Below are 23,423 nucleotides of genomic sequence, written 5' to 3' on the forward strand. Positions count from 1 at the left end.
ACACGCAGACACACAAACATACATACACTCACTCACACACATACATAGACACATTCACACACAGACTCACTCACACACACACACTCAGACACACACACACAGCAACATATACACATAGACACAGGCACACAAATGCATAGATACACATTCATCCTACCTTCCCCCTGAACTTGCACTTTTTAGGTAATCCCCATTTGAGAGCACCGAATGAACCTATTTCCTCATACTCTCAGGTAATACATTCCAGACCCTAGCCATTTGCTGAATTAAAAAGTTCTTCTTCATATCAGCACATATTTTGATTTTAAAACTGGTTCCCTCATGTTCTCCCTGTCACTCATTTGGACCAAATGATTGGACACTTGGCATCAGAAACATCCAAATTACAATCCAAGAAATTGGTGGAAGTAAAGGGAGTGCTGTCAAAACTTTTCACTCTATACTCATCACGGCAGAATGGAAAATCTCAAAGGGACCAATAATTTATACTGCATGAGGAAAAGGTGCTGCTCAGTTGACGAGTGGACAGAGTATTGTCAAATGACTGTGAGGTGCTGGTCTTGATTGAGGAATGAACAGTGCCCCAAACACCAGGAGAAATCACCCACTTTTCTTAATCTATTCCCAGAATGTGGACATCACTGACTGATCCAGCCTTTATTGCCCAGCTGTGATTGCCTCATGGGAAGGCAATAATGAGTTGCTGCCTTTAACTGCTGCATATAGAGTCAAAGAGTCATAGAGATGTACAGCATGGAAACAGACCCTTTGGCCCAACCCGTCCATGCCGACCAGATATCCCAACCCAATCTAATCCCACCTGCCAACACCCGGCCCATATTCCTCCAAACCCTTCCTATTCATATACCCATCCAAACGCCCATTAAATGTTGCAATTGTACCAGCCTCCACCACTTCCTCTGGCAGCTCATTCCATACACATACCACCCTCTGCGTGAAAAAGTTGCCCCTTAGGTCTCTTTTATATCTTTCCCCTCTCACCCTAAAGCTATGCCCTCTAGTTCTGTACTCCACGACCCCAGGGAAAAGACTTTGTCTATTTATCCCATCCATGCCCCTCATAATTTTGTAAACCTCTATAAGGTCACCCCTCAGCCTCCGACACTCCAGGGAAAACAGCCCCAGCCTGTTCAGCCTCTCCCCATAGCTCAAATCCTCCAACCCTGGCAACATCCTTGTAAATCTTTTCTGAACCCTTTCAAGTTTCACAACATCTTTCTGATAGGAAGGAGACCAGAATTGCACGCAATATTCCAACAGTGGCCTAACCAATGTCCTGTACGGCCACAACATGACCTGGCTGCTTGGGAGGGAGTCCCAGGGTTTGGATTTGCCTTCCTGAAAGTCCTGAGTCCAAGCCAAGTGGAGTTTACTGAGAAACAGACCATCTGAGCACAGCCTTACACCCTCCTGATCCCCAACACCCACATCCCTGCATTTTTGCATTAGATGGTAAACCAAATGATTCTGGGAGTGTTGTCCTATTCTCTTTGTCTGAACCTCAGCTAACTCAACAACAGAGTGATTCCAACACAGGCACAAGAGAAGGGGGCCACTCAGCCTCTAAAACCTGTTTCAGCATTCAGGTGGTCCCTGGTTGACCTGTATTTAAACTTCACTTAACCATCACTGTTTCACATCCCTTCACATCGGCAGAACCAATGTCTGTGTCCAATTCTTCCACCATTTCTTTGCTCCCTGTTACAACTCCCCCGGCTTCTGGCTGGAAGGGACCTGTGTTTGACTTTGCTCATCTTTTTCTCTTCACATATTTCTGTGAAGTCTTTCTGTTCCCTGCAATTTTACCCTCCGACTGTATTTTCTCCTCTTGATCAAACTTTTTGTGCTCCTGCTGGATTCTAATATGTTCCCAGGACTTGGGCTTTGCTGCTTTTCGGAAGCCCCTCACGCCTTTTCCTATTCTGGGAAATCTCCTCCAGCCCCTCCCCAAAACCTTGATACTCTTCCTAAAGTGTGGGAATCAGAATTGGATTCCATCTTACAGCTAAGGCCGAACCAGAGATTTTTCATTGTTCAGTGTCAATTCCTATCTGCCTCCATATGTAAATGGCTGGCCTCCTGTCTGCATTATACAAACAGCAGGTCTTGCTGCCTATAAAGATAACTGGACATCCCACCACCAGTTATCCCTTTAAACATTCCACCTAGTCCCTTTAAACATTCCACCCTTTCTTCCACATTATCCATTGTGCCGTTGGCGGCACGGTGGCACAGTGGTTAGCACTGCTGCTTCACAGCGCCAGAGACCCGGGTTCAATTCCCGACTCAGGCGACTGACTGTGTGGAGTTTGCACAGTCTCCCCGTGTCTGCATGGGTTTCCTCCGGGTGCTCCGGTTTCCTCCCACAGTCCAAAGATGTGCAGGTCAGGTGAATTGGCCATGCTAAATTGCCCGTAGTGTTAGGTAAGGGGTAAATATAGGGGTATGGGTGGGTTGCGCTTCGGAGGGTCGGTGTGGACTTGTTGGGCCGAAGGGCCTGTTTCCACACTGTAAGTAATCTAATCTCTCCCCATCCTTCCTTCTCAAAAAGCACCAGTTCTCAGGAATGTACTGTGGTTGTCGTGCCCCTGTCTGAAGTCTCTTACTGTCTCCTCTCAGCGTTATTGCATTTCCAATCAAACTGCAGCAGCTCAACATTGAAAACAGCTCAGAAAAACATCTGACCCACAGAGAGAGAGGTAGAGAGACAGAAGAGAGAGAAAGAGAAAGAGAGAGATACAAGACAGAGTAAGACAGAGAGAGAGACAGCAAAAGGAGAGAGTCAGACAGAGAGAGGCAGAGGCAGAGATAGAATGAGAGAGAGAAAGAAAAAGCAACAGAGAAGAGATAGAAAGACAGACAGAAGGAAGGGACAGAGAGAAAAACAGAGGGAGGGAGAAAGAAAGAGGGAAAGACAAGGGGAGACAGAGAGAGAGAGAGAGAGAGAGGGAGAGAAGACAGAGAAAGACAGAAAGTGACAGAGCTAGAGACAGGGCATTGGTTTCAGGATTTATCAGAAATCTTTGGACCCCCCCCCCCCCACCACCACCAAACACACACACAGTCACTCTCTCTCTCTCTCACACACACATACACACAGACAGAGTCCTCTCCAGGATAAAGGGCCTGTGAGAGTTGCTATTAAGAGATGCCTCTCCCTGTAACCGGCTGGGAGTGTGAAATGCTCTCTCTGGGTCGCTAGAGAACCCGGCTGCGAAAATTTAAATAATTCTTAATTATTAAAAAATTACAAATGCCTCAGTGCGGAAGGAAAGTGTGGACAGAGCTGAGTGCAAATGTCACAGTTCGTGTAAAGATTCATCTTTGAGTTTGTTAAAGAGGCGGTTCACCCCCTTCCAATGCACCGCTCGTGCTGTCGCTGTCATTCCCAATATCCCAATTCCCAAAATTCTAATTCTCAATAACCGCCTTCTCTCTGCTTCAGGAGAGCGGCGCTGAGAAATGCACAGAGGCGGAGAGAGAGAGAGAGAGGAAAGGGAGGGATGTGGGGAGAGAGAGTGAAGCAGCAGGAAGAGATAGCAAAAGTGAGAGAAAGAGACTGACAGGAGGAACGCTGGGAGGGGAGGAATGAGAGAGAGGTAAACAGGATAGAAAAAGAGAGGGGGGAGGAGGAGAGTGAATACAGAAAGCGAGGAGAGAGGGGCGGAGTGGGTGAGTTAGGAAAGAACCGAGAGGGAAAGAATCACCTAGACAGAGCCAATTGTGAGATAACACAGAGAGAGACAGAGACAGAGACAGAGAGAGACAGAGACAGAGACAGAGAGAGAGACAGAGAGAGACAGAGAGAGACAGAGACAGAGAGAGAGACAGAGAGAGACAGAGACAGAGAGAGAGACAGAGAGAGACAGAGAGAGACAGAGAGAGACAGGGAGAGACAGGGACAGAGAGAGAGAGACAGAGACAGAGACAGAGAGAGAGACAGAGAGACAAGGACAGAGAGAGACAGAGACAGAGACAGAGACAGAGAGACAGAATGGGAACAGAGGGAGTGTGAACAGTGTGTGAACAGGGAGTGAACAGAGAGAGTGTGAACAGAGTGTGAACAGGGAGTGAACAGAGAGAGTGTGAACAGAGAGGTTCAGGTGCAGGGAAGGCTAACAACGAGGTGGGGAGCGAGTGTATGTAGAAAATGAAACAAACCAAAGGATGAGGGAAAAAAAGACCGAGAAGGGGACGGGGTGAGAGCTCGGGGCAGGGTGAAGGATCCTGGATCCCGGTTACTGGCGGGAAAGTGACGGCCCCACAGAGCAATGTCACTGGAGAGCGGTTAATAGGGGGAGGTGGGGGCAGTGAGAAAGAGAGAGGGGGAGAGGAGAGCTAAGAGAGGGGGTTCCTTTAGTTAATGATTGTCTCCTCTCTCTGTTCAATCTCCTGAAATGAAGATATTTTAATGAAGATTCCCAGGAAATTGTTGCTTTCAGTCTCCACCTCATCACAAGGTGCTCCCAAACTGGACACAGTAGGGTCCAGAGGAGTAGGGTATGGGATGCTTTGCCTGCGACGGTAGTAGATTCGCCAACTTTAAGTACATTAAAGTCACCATTGGGCAGGCTTATGGACGTACATGGAATAGTGTAGGTTAGATGGGCTTCAGATTGGTCTGACAGGTCAGTGCAACATCGAGGGCCGAGGGGCCTGTACTGCGCTGTAATGTTCTATGTTCTATCTGAGGACCAATCTGCTGATCCCAGGCTCCGTGCCTGGAGCCAGCCTCACACTGTGTGTGAGAGAGAGAGAGAGAGAGAGAGAGAGAAAATATGTAAGAGACTGTGTGTGTAAGTGTGTATGAGTGAATGTGTGTGTGTAAGAGTGTATGAGAGAGTGTGTAAGAGTGTGTGTGTGAGTGAGAAAGTGTGTGAGAGTGTGTGTAAGAGACTGTGTGCAAGAGTGTGTGTATGAGTGTATGAGTGAATGTGTGTGAGAGAGTGTGTGTGAGAGAGTGTGTAAGTGTGTGTGTGTGTGAGAGTGTGTGAGACTGTGTAAGAGTGTGCGTATGAGAGAGTGTAAGAGTGTGTGTGTAAGTGTGTAAGAGAGAATGCGTTGTGACAGTATGAGTTTCTGTGTGTGTGCGTGTGTAAATATCCCTGATTGTCTCTCCCTCTCTTTCTCCCCCTCCCCTTACTCCCCCCCCCCCCCCCCCTCTCCTCCTCCCCTTGTCTCCCCGCCCCCTGTCCAGGTCTCTGCCTCCTGGGGAGTGGGACATGAAAACCCCAATGTCAGGGCGGAATCCGGGCACATTCTGCCCCTAGTTTCCATTTTTTTAAATCTTTCGTTAAAAACAGGATTCGGAGACGTTGGCCGAGCGTCATGATCTCACACCCCTCTATCCCCATTCTCATGGGGACTGGATGATGAGTTTATTTACCCCAAGTGTCCTGAAAGGGGGAAGCTCCTGTTCCCAGGCAGATCCTGCCTGGGCTGGGGGTAGGCGTTTAGCTCCGGACTGGGAGCTGCCGGGGGGTGGGACGGGGTTCGGGTCCAGGACTGACGCGCAGGGAGGCAGGGAGTGAGAGAGAGAGAGAGAAAGGAAAGGAGGCAGAGAGTGAGTGTGGGAGAGGACAGGAAGGAGGGATGGATGGGCTCAGGGAGTGAATGAGTGAATCGGAGGGAGGGGGGAGTGAAAGAGGGAAGGGGAGAGAGTGAGTGAGGGAGTGAGGGAGGGGTGAGGGAGGGAGTGAGGGGAAGGAGGGAGGAATGGATGGGGTTCAGGAGTGAATAAGTGAGAGGGAGGGAGTGAATGTGGGAGGAAGTGAGGGAGGAAGTGAAAGAATGAAGGGGAGGGAAGGAGAAAGTGAGAGAGTGTGAGGAAAGGATGGAGGGGTTGAGAGAGGGAGTGAAGGAGGGATGGAGGAGGTGAGAGGGAATCAGGAAGGGATGAAGGGGGTGACGGAGGGAGTGAGAGTGATTGAGGGAGGGAGTCAGGGAGGGATGGAGGGGATGAGGGAGGAAATGAGAGTGATGGAGGGAGTCAGGGATGGATGGACGGGGTGAGGGAGGGAGTGAGAGTGATGGAGAGGGTAAGGGAGGGAGGGAGTCAGGGATGGAGGGAGTGAGAGTGAGAAAGCAGAGAGAGAGAGCTCAATGCCGCTCCGTATTTATAATCAGCTTCTCCAACGTTACATTTATTGACCTTTAGTAGAACTTAAAGTTAATGAGAATTAGCAGAGCCCTTTTAAAGACTGGAGAATAACCCCCCCCCCCCCCCCCCCACACACACACACAGGTACTCACACACACACACTGAGGCACATACACAGAGACACACACAGGCACATACACAGACACACACACACAGAAACATACACACACAGACACACACACACTCACACAGGCAGTCTCACAGACACACACACTGAGGCACATACACACAGAGACACACACAGGCACATACACAGACACACACACAGAAACATACACACACAGACACACACACACTCACACAGGCACTCTCACAGACACACAGACACACACACTGAGGCACATACACAGAGACACACACAGGCACATACACAGACATACACACACAGAAACATACACACACAGACACACACACACACACTCACACAGGCACTCTCACAGACACACAGACACACACACTGAGGCACATACACAGAGACACACACAGGCACATACACAGACACACACACACAGAAACATACACACACAGACACACACACACACTCACACAGGCACTCTCACAGACAGACACACACACTGAGGCACATACACACAGACACACACACATACTCCCACACAGACACACACACAGACACATACACACATACACAGACACACACACACACCCACACAGACAGACATACATACACACACAGACTCACACACACACACAGAGACACCCACCCACACACACACACACACGAAGCTGGCTTTTCTGAAAGTCACTGAAGAGTTTTAATATTTTTCCCAATAATGCAGAGTTTCAGAGTGAGTTGTCTCAGGTGGAGGTTTGGTGAGTGAGCTCTGACCGGGACTAGCTCTGTTCCGCTTCCCGTGAGGGGATGGAGTGTTCCACAGGAACTGTGAGGGATTAGTCTCCCTGTTTACACCCAGTTTCTGGTCTCAGATCCCCCTTCTCCAGGGGCTAACCAGCTGCACGGGGCAAAACTCCCCGTGGAAACTTTCAAACAACACGTTTTAAAAACAGAGATAAATAATACCAGGGCGATAGGGAGGAGAGTAACATTTCCGAGGGAGAGAGGGGAGGGGATGTCAGGGAGAGAGAGGGGCGGGAGGAAGACTGAATGAGGAGGGTGGAGGAGGAATTACTGAGGGAGGGGAGGAGATTGGAGCGAGTGAGACAGCCCTTGATCAGCCCAATCGACAGCAAATGCATTGTCATGTAAAAAAAATGGCCCTCCGCCCTTGCTATTGTTTGAAAGTAGTGTCAAGGTTATTAGAGGCTTCTGTAGCTCCCAACCACTGACCCATCAGCTCCTGATAAAACTCAGCCATTCACACTGGCTCATTCAGACTGGACCCAGTTTCTGGGCGAGCTCTGACTCTTTGCCTGTATAGATACACTCCCGTTTTATTTCATTTCATTTGATCCACTTTCCCAAAAGGAGAGTCAGTTTGTCTTTGTGTATGTGAGAGAGAGGGAGAGATCTTACCCCCTACCCTTCTCCCTACCTTGTTTCTCTCTCCCTTCCCCCCACCCCTGACCTCTCCAATCTCCATCTCCCCTTCTGCCCCCAGATCCTGGCCTGCCCCTCTTATGTATAAAATGGATTATTCGTACCTAAATTCTTACGATTCCTGTATGGCAGCAATGGAAGCCTCTGCCTACGCCGATTTCAGTTCCTGCAGTCAGGCTAACAGTTTGCATTACAGTCCCATTCGCTCCAGCTTCGGGAGCGGCCCGGTCTGTCCGACCCTGACACCGGCTACCTGCAACATGGGACCTCTGCGGGAACACCAGAGCTCTCCATACACCACAGGTAAAACCGTACAACAGCAGCAGAAACAAGTAACTACAAGGTGATGGGAAGCAGCCCAGGCTTTAGCAATTAAATAGAAAAGTGGACTGGGTGTGGGTTTAACGGTGTGTGTGTGTGAGAGAGAGAGAGTGAGTGTGTGTGTAGCTGTATTAATGTGGTGATTGGGTTAAGGAGAGGGATTGTGGAATAATTGAGTTACATTGCTGGGCTATTACATTCACAGGCCGAATGGGTAATTTGGTTAAGGTCTGTCTGCCCATTAAATCAAACAAATATAATCTAATACCTGCGAGGGGGGGGATGGAAACTATTTTTTCGCAAATTATTAATACAAACCTTCACAAACCTTGCAAAAAATTATTAATAATTGGGGGGATAATTTCTGACCTTTTTCCCCAAAGTAATAAAGTCGTTTTTTTAGAGAAAGCCTGTTCTGAATTGAATATTTCCTCAGGAGAGAGAGAGTTAACCTAATCGTGAAATCCCCCATCCAAATAATCTCTTGGTCAATGTTTTCTCTCAGTAACTTATTTTATAATTTTTAAAAATCGAATGATTTTTACAGATTTGCAAGGGCTGCAAGATTAGGACCGGTCCTTCAGATTTGGAAAGATTTCTGTCTTCATGTTAATTTTTAAACCATAAAGTGACTAATATTTCCTTGGAGTGTTAGTTCCCTCATTAACTGCGGTGTCTCTGTGCGGACTGTTTCTCTCTGTACTGTATCTCTGGCGTTTCTCGGTGTTTATCTGTCTCCAAGTGTTTCTGTCTGTCTCTGTATATTCGTCTCTGTATCTCTCTACATATCTCTATCTGTCTTTATGTATCGGCCTCTATTAATGTATTCCTCTGTAGATCCCTCTGTCCCTATAGATCTCTGCCTTTATGTCCCTGCCTCTGTCTCTGTGTGGCTCGATCCTTCTAAACGTGAGATTCTCTCTCTGTCTCTCACTGTCTGTAGTGTCTGTCTCTGTCTCACAGTATCTGTCTTTTTCCGTTTTTCACTATCTAGTCCTCTTCTGCCTCTCTCTCTTACTACCTTCCTGTCTGAACCTGTCAGTCTCAGTGTCTCTGTCCCTCTTTATCACTTTCTCTCTCTCTCTCCCTCTCTCACTCTATCTCTGAACCTCTCTCTGTCCCTCTTTATCCGTCTCTTTTTATCTCTCTCTCTTTCTCTCGGGCTCTGTCTGAACCTGTAACTGTCTCTGTCTCTCTCTCCCAAAGAAATATTCAATTCAGAACAGCCTTTCTCTAAAGAAGGCAAATGGGATTAGATTTATTTAGGATATCTGGTCGGACTGGAGGAGTTGGACCTATGACACACTCACTTTCTCTGTCTCTCTCTCAGCCTGTGTTGTGAGTGACCGGCTACAGTTTAAAAAGCTCCTGTTTTCAATGTGAAGGAATATTGAATTGTTTCCCGTTCCTCGTCACGGGCTAAAATGAGACAAAATCTATTCGAAAAGGCTTAGATATAACGAAACGAAATCGATGTTTAAGAACCTGAAACAAAATAATTTAATTTTAAATTCGTTCGTTTGTAATAAAACGAAATAAATTCGGAAAGCCGGCGCGAAACGTTTCGGTAAATTCTAGACAATTAGAATTCGAATCCCTACAGTAGGGAAACAGGCCATTCGGCCCAACAAGTCTACACCGACCCTCCGAAGAGTATCCTACCCAAACCCATTCCCCCACCCTATTACTCCGCATTCCCCCTGACTTGTGCATCCCTGAAAGCTATGGGGTAATTTAGTATGGCTAATCCCCCCTGAGCTGCACATCCTTGTGATTGTGAGAGGAACCCGGAGCACCCGGTGGAAACCCACACAGACATGGACAGAATGTGCAAACTCCACACAGACAGTCGCTTCAGGCTGGAATTGAACCCGGGCCCCAGCGCTGTGAGGCAGTAGCGCTAATCACTGAGCCACCATGCCTCCCCCTTTATAGGAATATTGTAGAGAAACAGTAATCACCAGCAACAGGGGAACATTGCTCCTCCATAGACTTCCACAGACCCCCACACAGTGACGGTCAGAGATGGGTATGGGTATGGGTGATGGGAATAGGTGATGGGAATGGGTGGTGGAAATGGGTGATGGGTATGGGTGATAGGAATGGGTGATGGGAATGGGTGATGCGTGTTGGGTGATGGGTATGGGTGATGGTAATGGGTGATGGGAATGGGTGTTGGGTGATGGGTATGGGTGATGGGAATGGGTGATGGGAATGGTTGATAGGAATGGGTGATGGGTTTTGGGTGATGGATATGGGTAATGGGAATGGGTGATGGGAATAGATGATGGGTATGGGTGATAGGAATGGGTGATGGGAATGGGTGATGGGTGTTGGGTGATGTGTATGGGTGATGGGAATGGGTGATAGGAATGGGTGATGGGAATGGGTGATGGGTGTTGGGTGATGAATATGGGTGATGGGTATGGGTGATAGGTATGGATAGTGGGTGATGGGAATGGGTCGTGGGTGATAGGTGACAGGTGTAGGTGATGTCATTCTCTCCCTGCTCCGGATTTTCCTGAAACAAAATGTTAAAACGTTTCCAGTTGGCTCTGGGCTTTCGTTTATGAGGAGGATGGGTCTCTCTTTCTCAATTTCGCAACAAAACCAGAAACTGCTGGAAAAGCTCAGCAGGTCTGCAGTGTCGGTGGGAGAGGATCCGAGTGAAGGACTCGGATGCAGTGACCCTTCCTCAGAACCGGATTTACAGCATCCGCAATTCTTCCCGTTTCTGTTCCAATTCCGCTCGGATTCCGTGGGATCCCGGTCCCCAGGGGATGGGAGGGGGCGGTTGGTCCCTGGCAGAAAGGATCCCAGATTCTGGGATATATTGGAATCCAGAGGAAAGGATCCAATCCCGGCGGCAGCCAGAGGCGGCATTGGGTGAAATCCCAGCCGGGGGCTAGTCTGCTCTGGGGAAGGGCCGGGGGCCGGGGGAAAGTGCCGGATTGTTTGAAAGAGCATGCACAGGTACCACGGGCCGAATCGCCATTTGATTCTATGATCAATGTTTGGGTCGGTCCGGATCTAGTCCCGTTCGGTCAGATCCTGAAAACCAGCCGCTAACCTCAGGGTCAGGAGTACAGACCCGGGCAGAAACACCGAGAACCTGACCAGAGCAGGACTAGCATGCTGCATAGGTGCGGTGGGCAGAATGGCCACCTGCTGTTCACCAAGGAAAAGGGACAGGCAGATTCCAGAGAGATTAGATTCCCTACAGTGTGGAAACAGGCCCTTCGGCCCAACAAGTCCACACCGACCCTCCGAAGAGTAACCCACCCAGACCCATTCCCCTCTGACTAATGCACCTCACACTATGGCCAATTCAGCCTGGCCTGCACATCTTTGGAGTGTGGGAGGAGGATGCGGTGAGTATCGCTGCTGATTTATCACTAACAGCAAGGACAGAGAGAGAGAGAGAGAAACACAGCGAGAGAGAGACACGGAGAGACAGAAACACAAAGACAAAGAAAGAAACAGACAGAGAAACATAGAGAGAGAGAGAGGAAAATAAACCAGAGACAGAGAGTGAAATACCAGAGAGAGAGTGAACCTGGATAGAGAGATAGAGTTAACCCAAAGAGAGGGAGAGAGACAGATTTCTGTGCTTGCTTGAGAGAGAGAACCTAGAGAAAGGAGCCAGAGACAGAAAAAAATAATTCCAGAGAGTACTTGGGTGACAGAAAAACGAGAGAGAGCAAGACAGAGGGAGACACAGAGAGAGAGACAGAGAGTGTGAGAGACTGGAGAGAGAGAGAGAAACACACAGACTGAGAGGGACACAGAGAGAGACACAGAGAGAGAGAGACAGTGTGAGAGACTGGAGAGAGAGACACACACACAGACTGAGAGGGACACAGAGAGAGACACAGAGAGAGAGTCTCACACACACAGAGGGACAGTGGCAGAGAGAGAGAGAGAGAGACACACACAGAGTGAGAGAGAAACCAGAGAGAGGAAGGGAGACAGCAAAAGGCACAGAGAGAAAGAGAGAGAGAGAATGGGGGAGATCCAGGCTCCAGCCCCTACCTGAGTCGGTTCCCACCAATCCCTCAACAGAGAATGTAGGTGGCTATTCGACTACAGGATGTGTCATTGCCAAGGGGGGCCTCACACGCCATCTCCCCCAGGGCTCTGGGAGGAGGAAGGGAATGGGAGCAGCACCTGGAGCTTGCTGAGGATGGGCTGGTGGTTACGCAGAAGGATATGGGGGAGGGCAGTTTTGGAGAGGGAGCTGTCTGTAATCGATACTGATTCTGCTGGAACCTCCAAACAGGGAATTAAACATTTGTAAAGAGAGGGAATGTGGGTGGGGGTATTCTCAGTGCCCCCTTCCTCTCCATGGGAGGGTTTGAATATTCAGAACCAGTCTGAAAGCAGAGCCCCCTCTCAGGGAGGGGGTTACTGCTCAGACCAGGCTAACAAAAAAGGGACCAGCCCTGAGCCACTAAAACACACACTCACAAAATCACCAAACAGCTATTTCACCATTCCTGGATGTACTGGCTCTCTGCCATTCCCCTGCTTTCTCCCCGTGAAATTTTCCTTTTCCAGAGAATAGTCTGGATTCACCCTGCTTTAGTTTCTGCTCAATCTCTCCACACTCTCTCTCTGGACTTATACACTTAATGGTGAGGTCCTAGGGAGTGTTGCTGAACAAAGGGACCTTGGAGTGCAGGTTCATAGCTCCTTGAAAGTGGAGTTGCAGGTAGATAGGATAGTGAAGGCGGCGTTTGGTATGCTTTCCTTTATTGGTCAGAGTATTGAGTATAGGAGTTGGGAGGTCATGTTGTGGCTGTACAGGACATTGGTTAGGCCAGTTTTGGAATACTGCCTTCAGTTCTGATCTCTCTGCTATAGAGAAAATGTTGTTGAGTGAGAGGGAGAGGCTGAATAGGCTGGGGTTATTTTCCCTGGAGTGTCAGAGGCTGAGGGGTGACCTGATATAGGTTTATAAAAACAGGAGGGGCATGGATAGGGTAAGTAGACAAGGTCTTTTTCCCAGGGTAAGGGAGTCCAAAACTAGCCTAGGTGTAAGGTGAGAGGGGAAAGATATAAAAGGGACCAAAGGGGCAACTTTTTTCATGCAGAGGGTGGTACGTGTATGGAATGAGCTGCCAGAGGATGTGGTGGAGGTTGGTACAATTGCAACATTTAAAAGGCATCTGGATGGGTATATGAATAGGAAGGGTTTAGAGGGATATGGGCCAAATGCTGGCAAATGGGACTAGATTAATTTAGGATATCTGGTTGGGTGGACAAGTTGGACAGAAGGGTCTGTTTCCATGCTGTACAGCTCTATGACTATCTCTCTCTCTCTCTATATATATATATATACTCTCTCTCCACTCAATGATCAACATGATGAACAGGTCAAGTACACAATGACTAGATAGCTTCTTTTGGTCGTTAGGAGCTTTGTTGCTGTGGATTTATCCAATATTTGGATTAATAATGTTTCCCTTGAAATGTCGATGTGCAACTAACAATTTGCAGTGCGAAGGCACAGTGTGGGAAATTGGAGACACCTTTATTGCTCAAGGCTGGTTATAGATTCACTTCAAAAATTGTTGAAAGGACTGGTGAACAACTCCAGAAAGTAATTCCACTGTGGCACCTCGTGGTCAGACACTGCAATGACACTGTGACAGTTTACATAGCAAAATCAAATGCAGGATATCAACACAACAAGTTACAATTCCAAAGAGTTGGACACAGTCAAGAGATTTAACTATAGCTCCTGGTGTAGCACAATGTGTGTGGCAGTCAGCTGTACAGAACAGGAAGGCCACGGTTTAATCTCTTTACCATGAGGAAGCAGTTAATTTCAGACCATCGATTGCAATGATAGAGACACAGCACTCTCAGAGAAGAAGGGTAGATCAGATAATTCAATTGGATTTATAGGACAGACAGAGACTATTCAGCCCAGTTGGCCTATACTGTTATTCATGCTTCATAAGAGTCAGTATCCACCCTTCCACTCCGCACCACAATACACTGCTGCCATAGAAACAATGGAGATAGCAACAAAATGAGGCTATTTGGTCCTCAAGCCTTCTGCAAGACCACAGCTGACCTGATGTGGTCTCAGCTCCACTTTCCTATCCTGTCCCCACAATCCTCGGCTCCCTTGTCAATCACAAGTCTCTCCAACTCAACCTGGAACATATTTAATAACTCAGCACCCACTGCTCTCAGAGGAAAGAGCATTCCAAACATGAACCATCCTTTGGGAGGAAACAGGGGGAGGCAATGGTCTGCTGGTATTATCGCTGGGCTGTTAATCCAGAGTCCTGGGTAACGTTCCGGGGACCCAGGTTCCTGCCACAGCAGATGGTGGGATGTGAGTTCAATACAAAACAAAATCTGTCTATGGATGACCAGGAATCAATTGTCAGGAAAAGCCCACATGGGCAGCATGGTGGCACAGTGGTTAGCACTGCTGCCTCACAGCACCAGAGACCTGGGTTCAATTCCCGCCTCAGGCTACTGTCTGTTTGCACATTCTCCCCGTGTCTGTGTGGGTTTCCTCCGGGCGCTCTAGTTTCCTCCCACCGTCCAAAAATGTGCAGGTTAGGTGACCTGGCCGTGCTAAATTGCCTGTAGTGTTAGGTGAAGGGGTAAATGTAGGGGAATGGGTCTGGGTGGGTTGCTCTTCGGAGGGTCGGTGTGGACTTGTTGGGCCAAGGGGCGTGTTTCCACACTGTAAGTAATTTGATTCAGTCATGTCCTTTAAGGAAGGTAGCTCCATCCTTACCTGGTCTGGCCTACATGTGACTCCAGACCCACAGCAATGTGGTTGAATTGCCCTCAGGATAGTTATGGTTGAGCCACAAATGCAGGTCTGGCCAGTGAACGAATTAAAAGTTCTCACACTCTCTGGGTAAAGAAGTTTCTTCTGTATTTCCTGGTGCATTTATTAGTAACTGTTTTGTAGGTGTGACTGTGGCTTTATACTCCAACTCGCTTTCTCCCTAGACCCCACCCCACCCCATGCACATAGTTGAGACATCATTTTTGATGACTGCCTAGTGACTGTTGCTGAGAAAAGTGGGTGAACAACTTTTCTTGAAGTATTTGCAGTTCCTTCTGGAAACTCTCTGTTGAATCTACTCCCACTGCCCTTTCAGGCAAGACAACAACTTGCTGCAGAAAAATATACTCTCCTCGTCTCCCGTCTGGTTCATATTAAAATCTGTCATCAGATTAAGTCAGGAGTCACATGACACTGGATTATAGTCCAAACTGCTCCTTCATGGGAACATGGGAGCCAGAGTAGGCCATTCAGCCCCTTGAACCTGCTCCACCATTCAGCTAGACCATGGCCAAATGTCTTACCCCAATGTCATTTTCTCATATCCTTTATATTTTTAACATCTACATATCAATCAATTTCTGTACTAGGCATACTGAATGACTGTTCTTTCACTCCGGCAAAAGTGGGAACTGCAGATGCTGGAAACCAGAGTTTAGATCAGAGTGGTACTGGAAAAGCACAGCAGGTCAGGCCGCATCTAAGGAGCACAAAAATAAACGTTTCAGGCAAAAGCCCTTCATCCATCGATTTTCCTGCTCCTTGGATGCTGCCTGACCTGCTGTGCTTTTCCAGCACCACTCTGATCTAAACTCTTTTCTTTCACTGCACTGTGTGGTAGAGAATTCCAAGTTTCACTGCCCTCTGAGTGATAAATTGCTCCTTTTCCCAATCCTAAATGCCTTTATTCTGTGTCATCCATGAAGACACAAAGTACTTATTTGATTCCTCTGCTAGTTCCCTATTCTCCATTATAGATCCTCCTGGTTTGATTTGTAATGGACCCACGTTTGCCTTTCCCAATTTTTTCCTCTTTACATATAAAGAAGCTTTTACAGTCAGTTTTATGTTTCTGAATTGCTGCCATTCATATGGCCCATTAGCTCAGTTGGCTGGTTTGTGATGCCAACAGTGTGTGTTCATTCCCTGCACTGGCTGAGGTTAATATGAAGGACCACCATCACCTGAGGCTAAACCACCACCTTCATCTCTCTCTAATGAAAGAGCATGGCTATGATCTGGTAAAACTGTGGCGCCTTTCACATGTTATTTTCTGTTTCTTATTAATTTCTTGGTCCTCCTTTACCGAATTCTAAAATGCTCCAAATCCACAAGATTTCAACATTTTTCAGTGATTTTATAAACTTTTCCTTTTAATCTAATATAATTTTTCATTTCTGTTTTCAACCCTGTTTGGATGATTTTTTACGTTGGAGTTTTGTGCCTTCAAGCTGTATCAATTTAGTGTAAACCATGAATTAATTCTTTAATTAACGGTTAACTAGCCCTTCATCATAGCACAATACTTGATCCGAAACAGCGAGTTCTCTAGGTTCTCCAGTTCTGTCAAAGGATTCTGGACTCAAAATGTTAACTCTATTTCTCTCTCCACAGATACTGCCAGTCCTGCTGAGTTTCTCCAGCAATTTCTGTTTTTGTTTGAGATACTTCTCTGGTCAGTTCCTCAGTACATTGATCTGGAAAACCATCTCATTTATAGTCCAGGAATTCACCCTCAAAAGCATTTAGTAATAATTAGTTTTACCCAGGCTATAGCTACATTAAGGTCCCTGTGATTACTGTATTATCCTGTTAGCTGCACCTCTCGTATCTTGACTTGTACAGTGCACTACAATCTCACTTTGGTTTGGACCCCAACACTTGTTACATGTTGATGTTTGTTAGCTCTAGCCATAGTGATTCTACATCTAAATCTTCTCATCTAAGACACTCTCATGCCCGAAATGTCGATTCTCCTGTTCCCTGGATGCTGCCTGACCTGCTGCGCTTTTCCAGCAACACATTTTCAGCTCTGATCTCCAGCATCTGCAGACCTCACTTTCTCCTGAAAGATTCCTTCCTGTCTACCCTGTGTATCCTATACATTGCGCAATGCTTCGTGGATTCCAATAAAGTGTCTTTAATTCTTTCATTTTTATTATTTTCACCATCTTACCCACTGCCCCATTCCTAAGTTTGCCTTTTCCTGTTAAACTCAGATCCTCAGTTCCTTAATTGTTGCCTTGTTCTTTCTCTTTATCATATCCCACGTGATCCCTCATTCCCACTATTTAGCTGAAAGCTCTCTCTACACCCTCGTTGTACAATTCACCAGGACGCTGCTCTGGATGATGAGAATTACTCTCAATTTCCCCAAAACTAGTGCCACTGCCTTCGTGAACCTAAACCAAGTTTCTCCCACACCAGTGTTTGAGCCACACATTACAATCTTATCATCTTCATGCCAGTTTGATCATGACCATAGAGTCACACAATACAGGCTATTTGGCCCATCTGCTCTGTACTGACTTATCCACACTAATCCTACTTTCCACTGGAGAGGACTGGAGTGGAAAGGATTGATCTGGACTGTCTGGACTGGACTAGACTGGACTGAAATGGATTAGACTGGATTGGACTGGACTGACTGGACTGGAGTAAAGTGAAGTGGACTAGACTGAAGTAGACTGGAAACAAAAATAGACAAAAGTGAGGACTGCAGATGCTGGAGATTAGAGTCTCAATCAGAGTGGTGCTGGAAAAGCACAGCAGGTCAGGCAGCATCTGAGGAACAAGAAAATTAATATTTCAGGCAGGAACCCTTCATCAGGAGCCATTCATGATGAAGGGCTCTGCCTGAAACGTCGATTTTCCTGCTCCTCAGATGCTTCCAGACCTGCTGTGCTTTTCCAGCACCATTCTAATCTGGAAACAAAAATAGTCAGAAATCACACAACACCAAGTTTTATCCCAACAGGTTTATTTGCAATCTCAACTTTTGGAGTGCTGCTGCTTCATCAGGTGGTTGAAGGGGTTACGCTCTGAAAGCTTGTGATTCCAAATTAGCCTGTTGGACTAAAACTTGGTGTTGTGTGATTTCTGACTGTCCACCACAGTCCAACATCAGCACTTTCACCTCCACATCATGGAAACAAAAACAGAAATTACTGGAAAAGCTCAGCAGGTCTGGCATCATCTGTGGAGAGAAATCAGAGTTAATGTTTCGGGTCACAGTTCTGCGAAAGGGTCATTCGACCTGAAACTTTAACTCTGATTTCTCTCCACAGATGCTGCCAGACCTGCTGGGCTTTTCCAACAATTTCTGTTTAAACTGTGATTGTTTCCCTTTCTTTCCTCCATCGTTTTGAAGTGTGTGTGAGATTCTTAGGAAGATATTGCTAAGTTGGTTCAAGGTAAGCTCAGGCGATGATATCCATCATGAACGTCGGTTTGTCCTGCTGTCCTCAGTGCCCTACAAGTTCTTCACAGACCACGGTGGGATCAATGAGAAACGGAAACAGCGGAGAATCCGCACCACGTTCACCAGTTCTCAGCTGAAGGAGTTGGAGCGAGTGTTTGCTGAGACTCACTACCCAGACATCTACACCAGGGAGGAGCTGGCATTGAAGATTGACCTGACAGAGGCCAGAGTCCAGGTATGAGAGCTTTCCAAATTCACTCAGTCAGTTGGTTTCTCACCCAGGGGCAGTGGCTATTTGGAGGAGAAAGTGAGGACTGCAGATGCTGGAGATCAGAGCTGAAAATGTGTTGCTGGAAAAGCGCAGCAGGTCAGACAGCATCCAAGGAGCAGGAAAATCGACGTTTCGGGCATGAGCCCTTCTTCAGGAATGGGCTTCTTCATTCCTGAAGAAGGGCTCATGTCCGAAACATCGATTCTCCAGCTCCTTGGATGCTGCCTGACCTGCAGCGCTTTTCCAGCAACACATTTCCAGCAGTGGCTATTTGCTCTACTCAGAGTCACAAGATTGTGGGTTCAAATCCCATCCCATCTGTCCACACGGATGACCCTGAGCTCCCAGTTGCCTGCCATTTCAACACCCCACCCTGGTTCCCTGGCCAACATCTCTGTCTCAGGCTCGCTGCAGTGCTCCAGTGAAGCTCAGAGCAAGCTGGAAGAACAGCATCTCTATTTCCACTTGGGAATTCTGCAGACCTCTAGACTCAATATCGAGTTCAATAACTTTAGGTCTTTAGGCCCTCTGTCCCATGTCCTTACCCCAACCCCCACACACCAGGCCTTGTCATCACACGGACCGCTACCTCAAACAATGCACTGTCAGCCATTGATAGTCCCCATTAGCAGTTATTCATTCCCACAGATTGACCTTTACACATTCCTTTGTCTGCCCAATTGTTTTCCTCTTTGTTTGGGCTCCATTTCCACCCACTGTTTCCTCCTTACCCCGTTCCCCTCTTTAGCAGATAAACTGACATTTTCCTAGCTACCATCAGTTCTGAGGAAGGGTCACTGGACCCGAAACATTAGCTCTGATTTCTCTCCACAGATGCTGCCAGACCTGCTGAGCTTTTCCAGCAATTTGTTTTTGGCTTTGAATGTTTTGACATTCCAAGTGCTCATCCAAGTACGTTATTAAAGGTTGTGAGGTTTCCCACCTCAACTACCTTCCCAGGAAGTGCATTCCAAATTCCCACCATCCTCTGAGCGAAAACAGTTTCCTCAAATCTCCTTTAACCCTCTCTGCTTTCACCTTAAAATTGTGCCCCCTTGTTATTGACTCTTTATCCTCAGGGAATAGCTTCTTTCTATGCCCCCTGTACATGCCCTTCATAATCTTATACCCTCTATCAGGCCCCCCTCAGCCCTCTCTGCTCCAAAGAAAACACCCCGAGCTTATCCAGCCTCTCTCCATCGCTGAAATGCTCCATTCTGGCAGCATCTCCCCTCCAGTGCAATCACTCCCTTTTGTATGAGACTTCCTGATATAAGCCTGAATGGCCTGTCTCCTGCATCCTGCCACAGGGGAGATGGTAACATGGTGTTGATGGTGCTGGACTGTAATCCTGAGGCTCTGGCTAACACTCTACACCTATGAGTTCAAATCCCACCACAGTAGATGGTGAAATTTAAATTCAGTTAACAAATCAGGATTGGAAATCATGATTCGGAGGAGCTGGTGTTCGACTGGGGTGTGCAAAATTAAAAATCACACAACACCAGGTCATAGTCCAACAGGTTTATTTGGAAGCACTAGCTTTTAGAGGGCTGCTCCTTCATCAGTTACTCTTAGTGATGATGACCATGAAATTGTCATTGATTGATGTAAGATCCCATCTGGTTCATTAATGTCCTTCGGGGAAGGAAATCTGCTGTCCTTAACCAGTCTGACCGACATGAAACCCTGTTGACCATGTCTGAGAAGGGAATCCTTTCGTTGAGTTCAGGGCGAAATCTATTTGTTTTGTTGAAGAAAAATCTCAAGATGCTGTTTATTGAGCAGGCTGTGTCTGCCAGACATCAGAGTGTCCTGCGTGTGATTGGTGACCTGACGATATCTGGCCGGGACATCACGGAAACATTCTACATTTTATCCTTTTGCCTTTAAGAATCAATCATTATCCAAAATATTTTTCCAGAACAATCTCAGCAGAAAAATTATTATGTGTGTGTTTGTGACTGTGCATATGTGAGTGTGCGTGCATGAGTGTGAGAGTGTGTGTGTGTGCATGAGTGTGAGAGTGTGTGTGTGTGAGTGAGTGTTTTGTGGATATTTAGGATAAGCATTCATACCTCTATATTATTGCCTGTGTACATCATTAATTTTTGCGCCTGTCTTGAATAAGTTTTGTTTGGACAATAATCCAATAATTGTGTTGAATAAGAAACCTGACTGAGAGGCCTCTTGTTATGAATAAGGTATTGAAATGGTGATTGTAGGAACTGGAAAAAGTGTTTTTAGATGATGCTGGGACAGTGGGACTAGAGAGACAGTGGTGTCCTTGCCGTTGCTCTAACGACTTACACTATTCTCAGTCTCTGAACCAACAAATGTGACCCAGAATTGATCCCACAGCGACAGGTTATATAACCCCAACTGGTCCCTGTCAATTTTAACCCTTCACAGGAACCTCTCCAACACACCTCACCCAATCAGTGTCTCCTACTATTTCTTCTCCCTCATGTGTTTATTTAGATTCCCCTTCAATGTATCAATGCTCTTCATATCAACCATTGTTTAGGCCACTTTTGGAATACTGCGTGCGATTCTGGTCTCTCTGCTATAGGAAAGATGTTGTGAAACTTGAAAGGGTCCAGAAAAGATTTTCAAGGATGTTGCCAGGGTTGGAGGGTTTGTGCTGTAGGGAGAGGCTGAACAGACTGGGACTGTTTTCCCTGGAGCGTCGGAGGCTGAGGGGAGACATTATAGAGGTTTATAAAATTATGAGGGGCATGGATAGGATAAATAGACAAGGTCGTTTCCCTGGGGTGGGCGAGTCCAGAACTAGAGGGCATAGGTTTAAGGTGAGACGGGAAAGATATAAAAGGGATCTAAGGGGTAACTTTTTCATGCAGAAGGTGGTGTGTGTGTATGGAATGAGCTGCCAGAGGAAGTGATGGAAGCTGGTACAATCACAGCATTTAAAAGGCATCTGGATGGGTATATGGATAGGAAGGGTTTAGAGGGATATGGACCAAATGCTGGCAAATGGAACTAGATTAATTTAGGATACCTGGATGAGTTGGACCGAAAGATTTGTTTCCATGCTGTACATCTCTATGACATAGGTTCCACATTCTCATTCCTCTCCAGGTAAGACTTCTGCAGGATTCCTGATTGGATTAATTTGAGACTATCTGATGGCCCCGACCCGTTCTGATCTCCTACAAGTGGGAACATTCTCTTCAAATCTATTCTGTGAACCTCAGTAACCATAACAATCTTTCTGGTCACACCTTCTTGTGCTGTTAAAACCCTTTCCCCTGTGCTCACTGAAGTACATCGAGTCTCACTCAAACAATGTCTAGACTTTAGAATTCTAATCCTTGTTTACAAATCGCTCCCAGATTCCACACCTCTTCCAGGCCCCAAAGACTTTTTGAGATCTCTGTGCTCCCTCTCTCCCTCTTGTTCCGACTGAACCCACTCCAGCCTTGGTAGTTGTGTCTTCAGCTGCCTGGACTCCAAGCTCTGGGATCCCTTCCCTCAACCTTTCCAGCTCTCTGCCTGCTGCATTTGGATGCTCTTGTTCAAGTCATTGTTGCCTTTCATAAATAACTCCTGATCCGTCTCCTTCTCAATATTCTCTTTAAGTTTTGAAGCTGCCCCGGAACACCTGATCAAATTGGCATTGATGGGGAACCAGCCCCATTCACATCTCATGAACAAATAAGGAAAGATATCGCTGCGGGTCTGGAGTTACACGTAGGACGGACTGCAGTAAGGATGGCAGATTTCCTTCAATGAGTGTATGATGAGGACAGCTTTGTACCTGCTTGAGTTTTGGAGACCAAGGGCTGATCTGATGGTAGTGTTGTTGGTGTTTACCCTTTGGATCATGGTTGTTTACATTTCTAATTCCTGATGGATTTCTCTCCCCTCTCCAACCCCCACCCCATCTCATTGCCAGGTCTGGTTCCAGAATCGCCGAGCAAAATTCCGCAAACAGGAGAGAGCTGCCAACTCGAAAGGGAACGGGAGCAATCCTTCCGGGAAGAAGTCTGACCTTGTATCTGAGGAGGACGACTTGAAGGAGGGAAAATGCGCTGACCCTGATAGCACGGCCAATCCTGGCTGCCCTCCCTCCTCCTCCAGCTCCTCCTCCACCACCTCCTCAGGCCCTATCTCCAGCAGCAGCCCCCATGCAGTCAGCCTGCCCAGTCCCAATGGCTCCCAGTCTCTTAAGACGGCAGCTGCCTGGCCCAACAATGAGCTGCTGAAGGGCCAGGCCTGGCAGCCTACCGACAGTATGAGCGGGCCTTTTGCTGGGGTGCTCTCCACCCTGCACAGAAAATCCAACATGCTCAAACCCAACCTGTTCTAGACAGTGGAAGAGAGACACAGAGAGAGAGAGAGAGAGAGAATAAAGTACAGGTCAGACAACAAACCACACCTCCCAGACCCAGTTCACAGTCCCCCATCCTCCATACCCCACCCCTCCTCTCATCCTCCCTATCTCCTGTTCCCCACCCCGTTCCCATATTCCATTTTCCCAATGGTCCATTCCCCATTCCCACTCCTTGTCCCCCTACCTCTCCCTCGTGTATGTGTGTGTGTGGTCATTCCCACCTTACATATGATAATAGTCATTGCCCTCACCTGTTCCAGTTGGCACCACTGTCCCCTCCCCCACCTGAGACCCTGCCCTTGTAACCCTTTGGACTGAAGCCTCACCTGTAGGACCCACACAGCCTTCTCTGGGTCAGTCCCTCAGTGAAGAATCTCAATCCCTCATTAGTTGCTCAGAGCCTGGACCTTAGGCTGGGCTTAGGGCTCAGGGTCGGGGTGTTCGGAGGGTTGGGGGGAGGTGGGGGAGGGATTGGGTGTCAAAATCAGCGAGAACCGTCAAAAGCGAAACTGCAGAAACCCTCGGAAAGTGGAAACACT

The 23,423-nt window shown here is 47.4% G+C and overlaps 1 protein-coding gene across 2 annotated transcripts; it reads left to right on the plus strand.

Annotated features, from left to right (window-relative positions):
• The first annotated feature begins 7,558 nt into the window (after positions 1-7,558).
• phox2a (paired like homeobox 2A) lies at positions 7,559-22,860 on the plus strand. 2 transcript variants are annotated; one of them, XM_087987814.1, is made up of 3 exons: positions 7,559-8,000; positions 18,307-18,496; positions 22,425-22,860. In XM_087987814.1, the coding sequence occupies exons 1-3, from the start codon at positions 7,778-7,780 to the stop codon at positions 22,858-22,860; spliced, it is 849 nt and encodes a 282-aa protein (XP_087843940.1). In that variant the 5' UTR covers positions 7,559-7,777. The 2 variants fall into 2 exon arrangements, with proteins under 2 accessions (XP_087843940.1, XP_043548754.1); XM_043692819.2 differs by having other exon boundaries at positions 18,307-18,494; positions 22,447-22,860.
• Positions 22,861-23,423: the final 563 nt, after the last annotated feature.

The sequence above is a fragment of the Chiloscyllium plagiosum genome, unplaced genomic scaffold (assembly GCF_037043375.1).
Source record: "Chiloscyllium plagiosum isolate Xiang-an unplaced genomic scaffold, Cpla_swu_hap1 HiC_scaffold_6, whole genome shotgun sequence".
NCBI lineage: Eukaryota > Metazoa > Chordata > Chondrichthyes > Orectolobiformes > Hemiscylliidae > Chiloscyllium > Chiloscyllium plagiosum.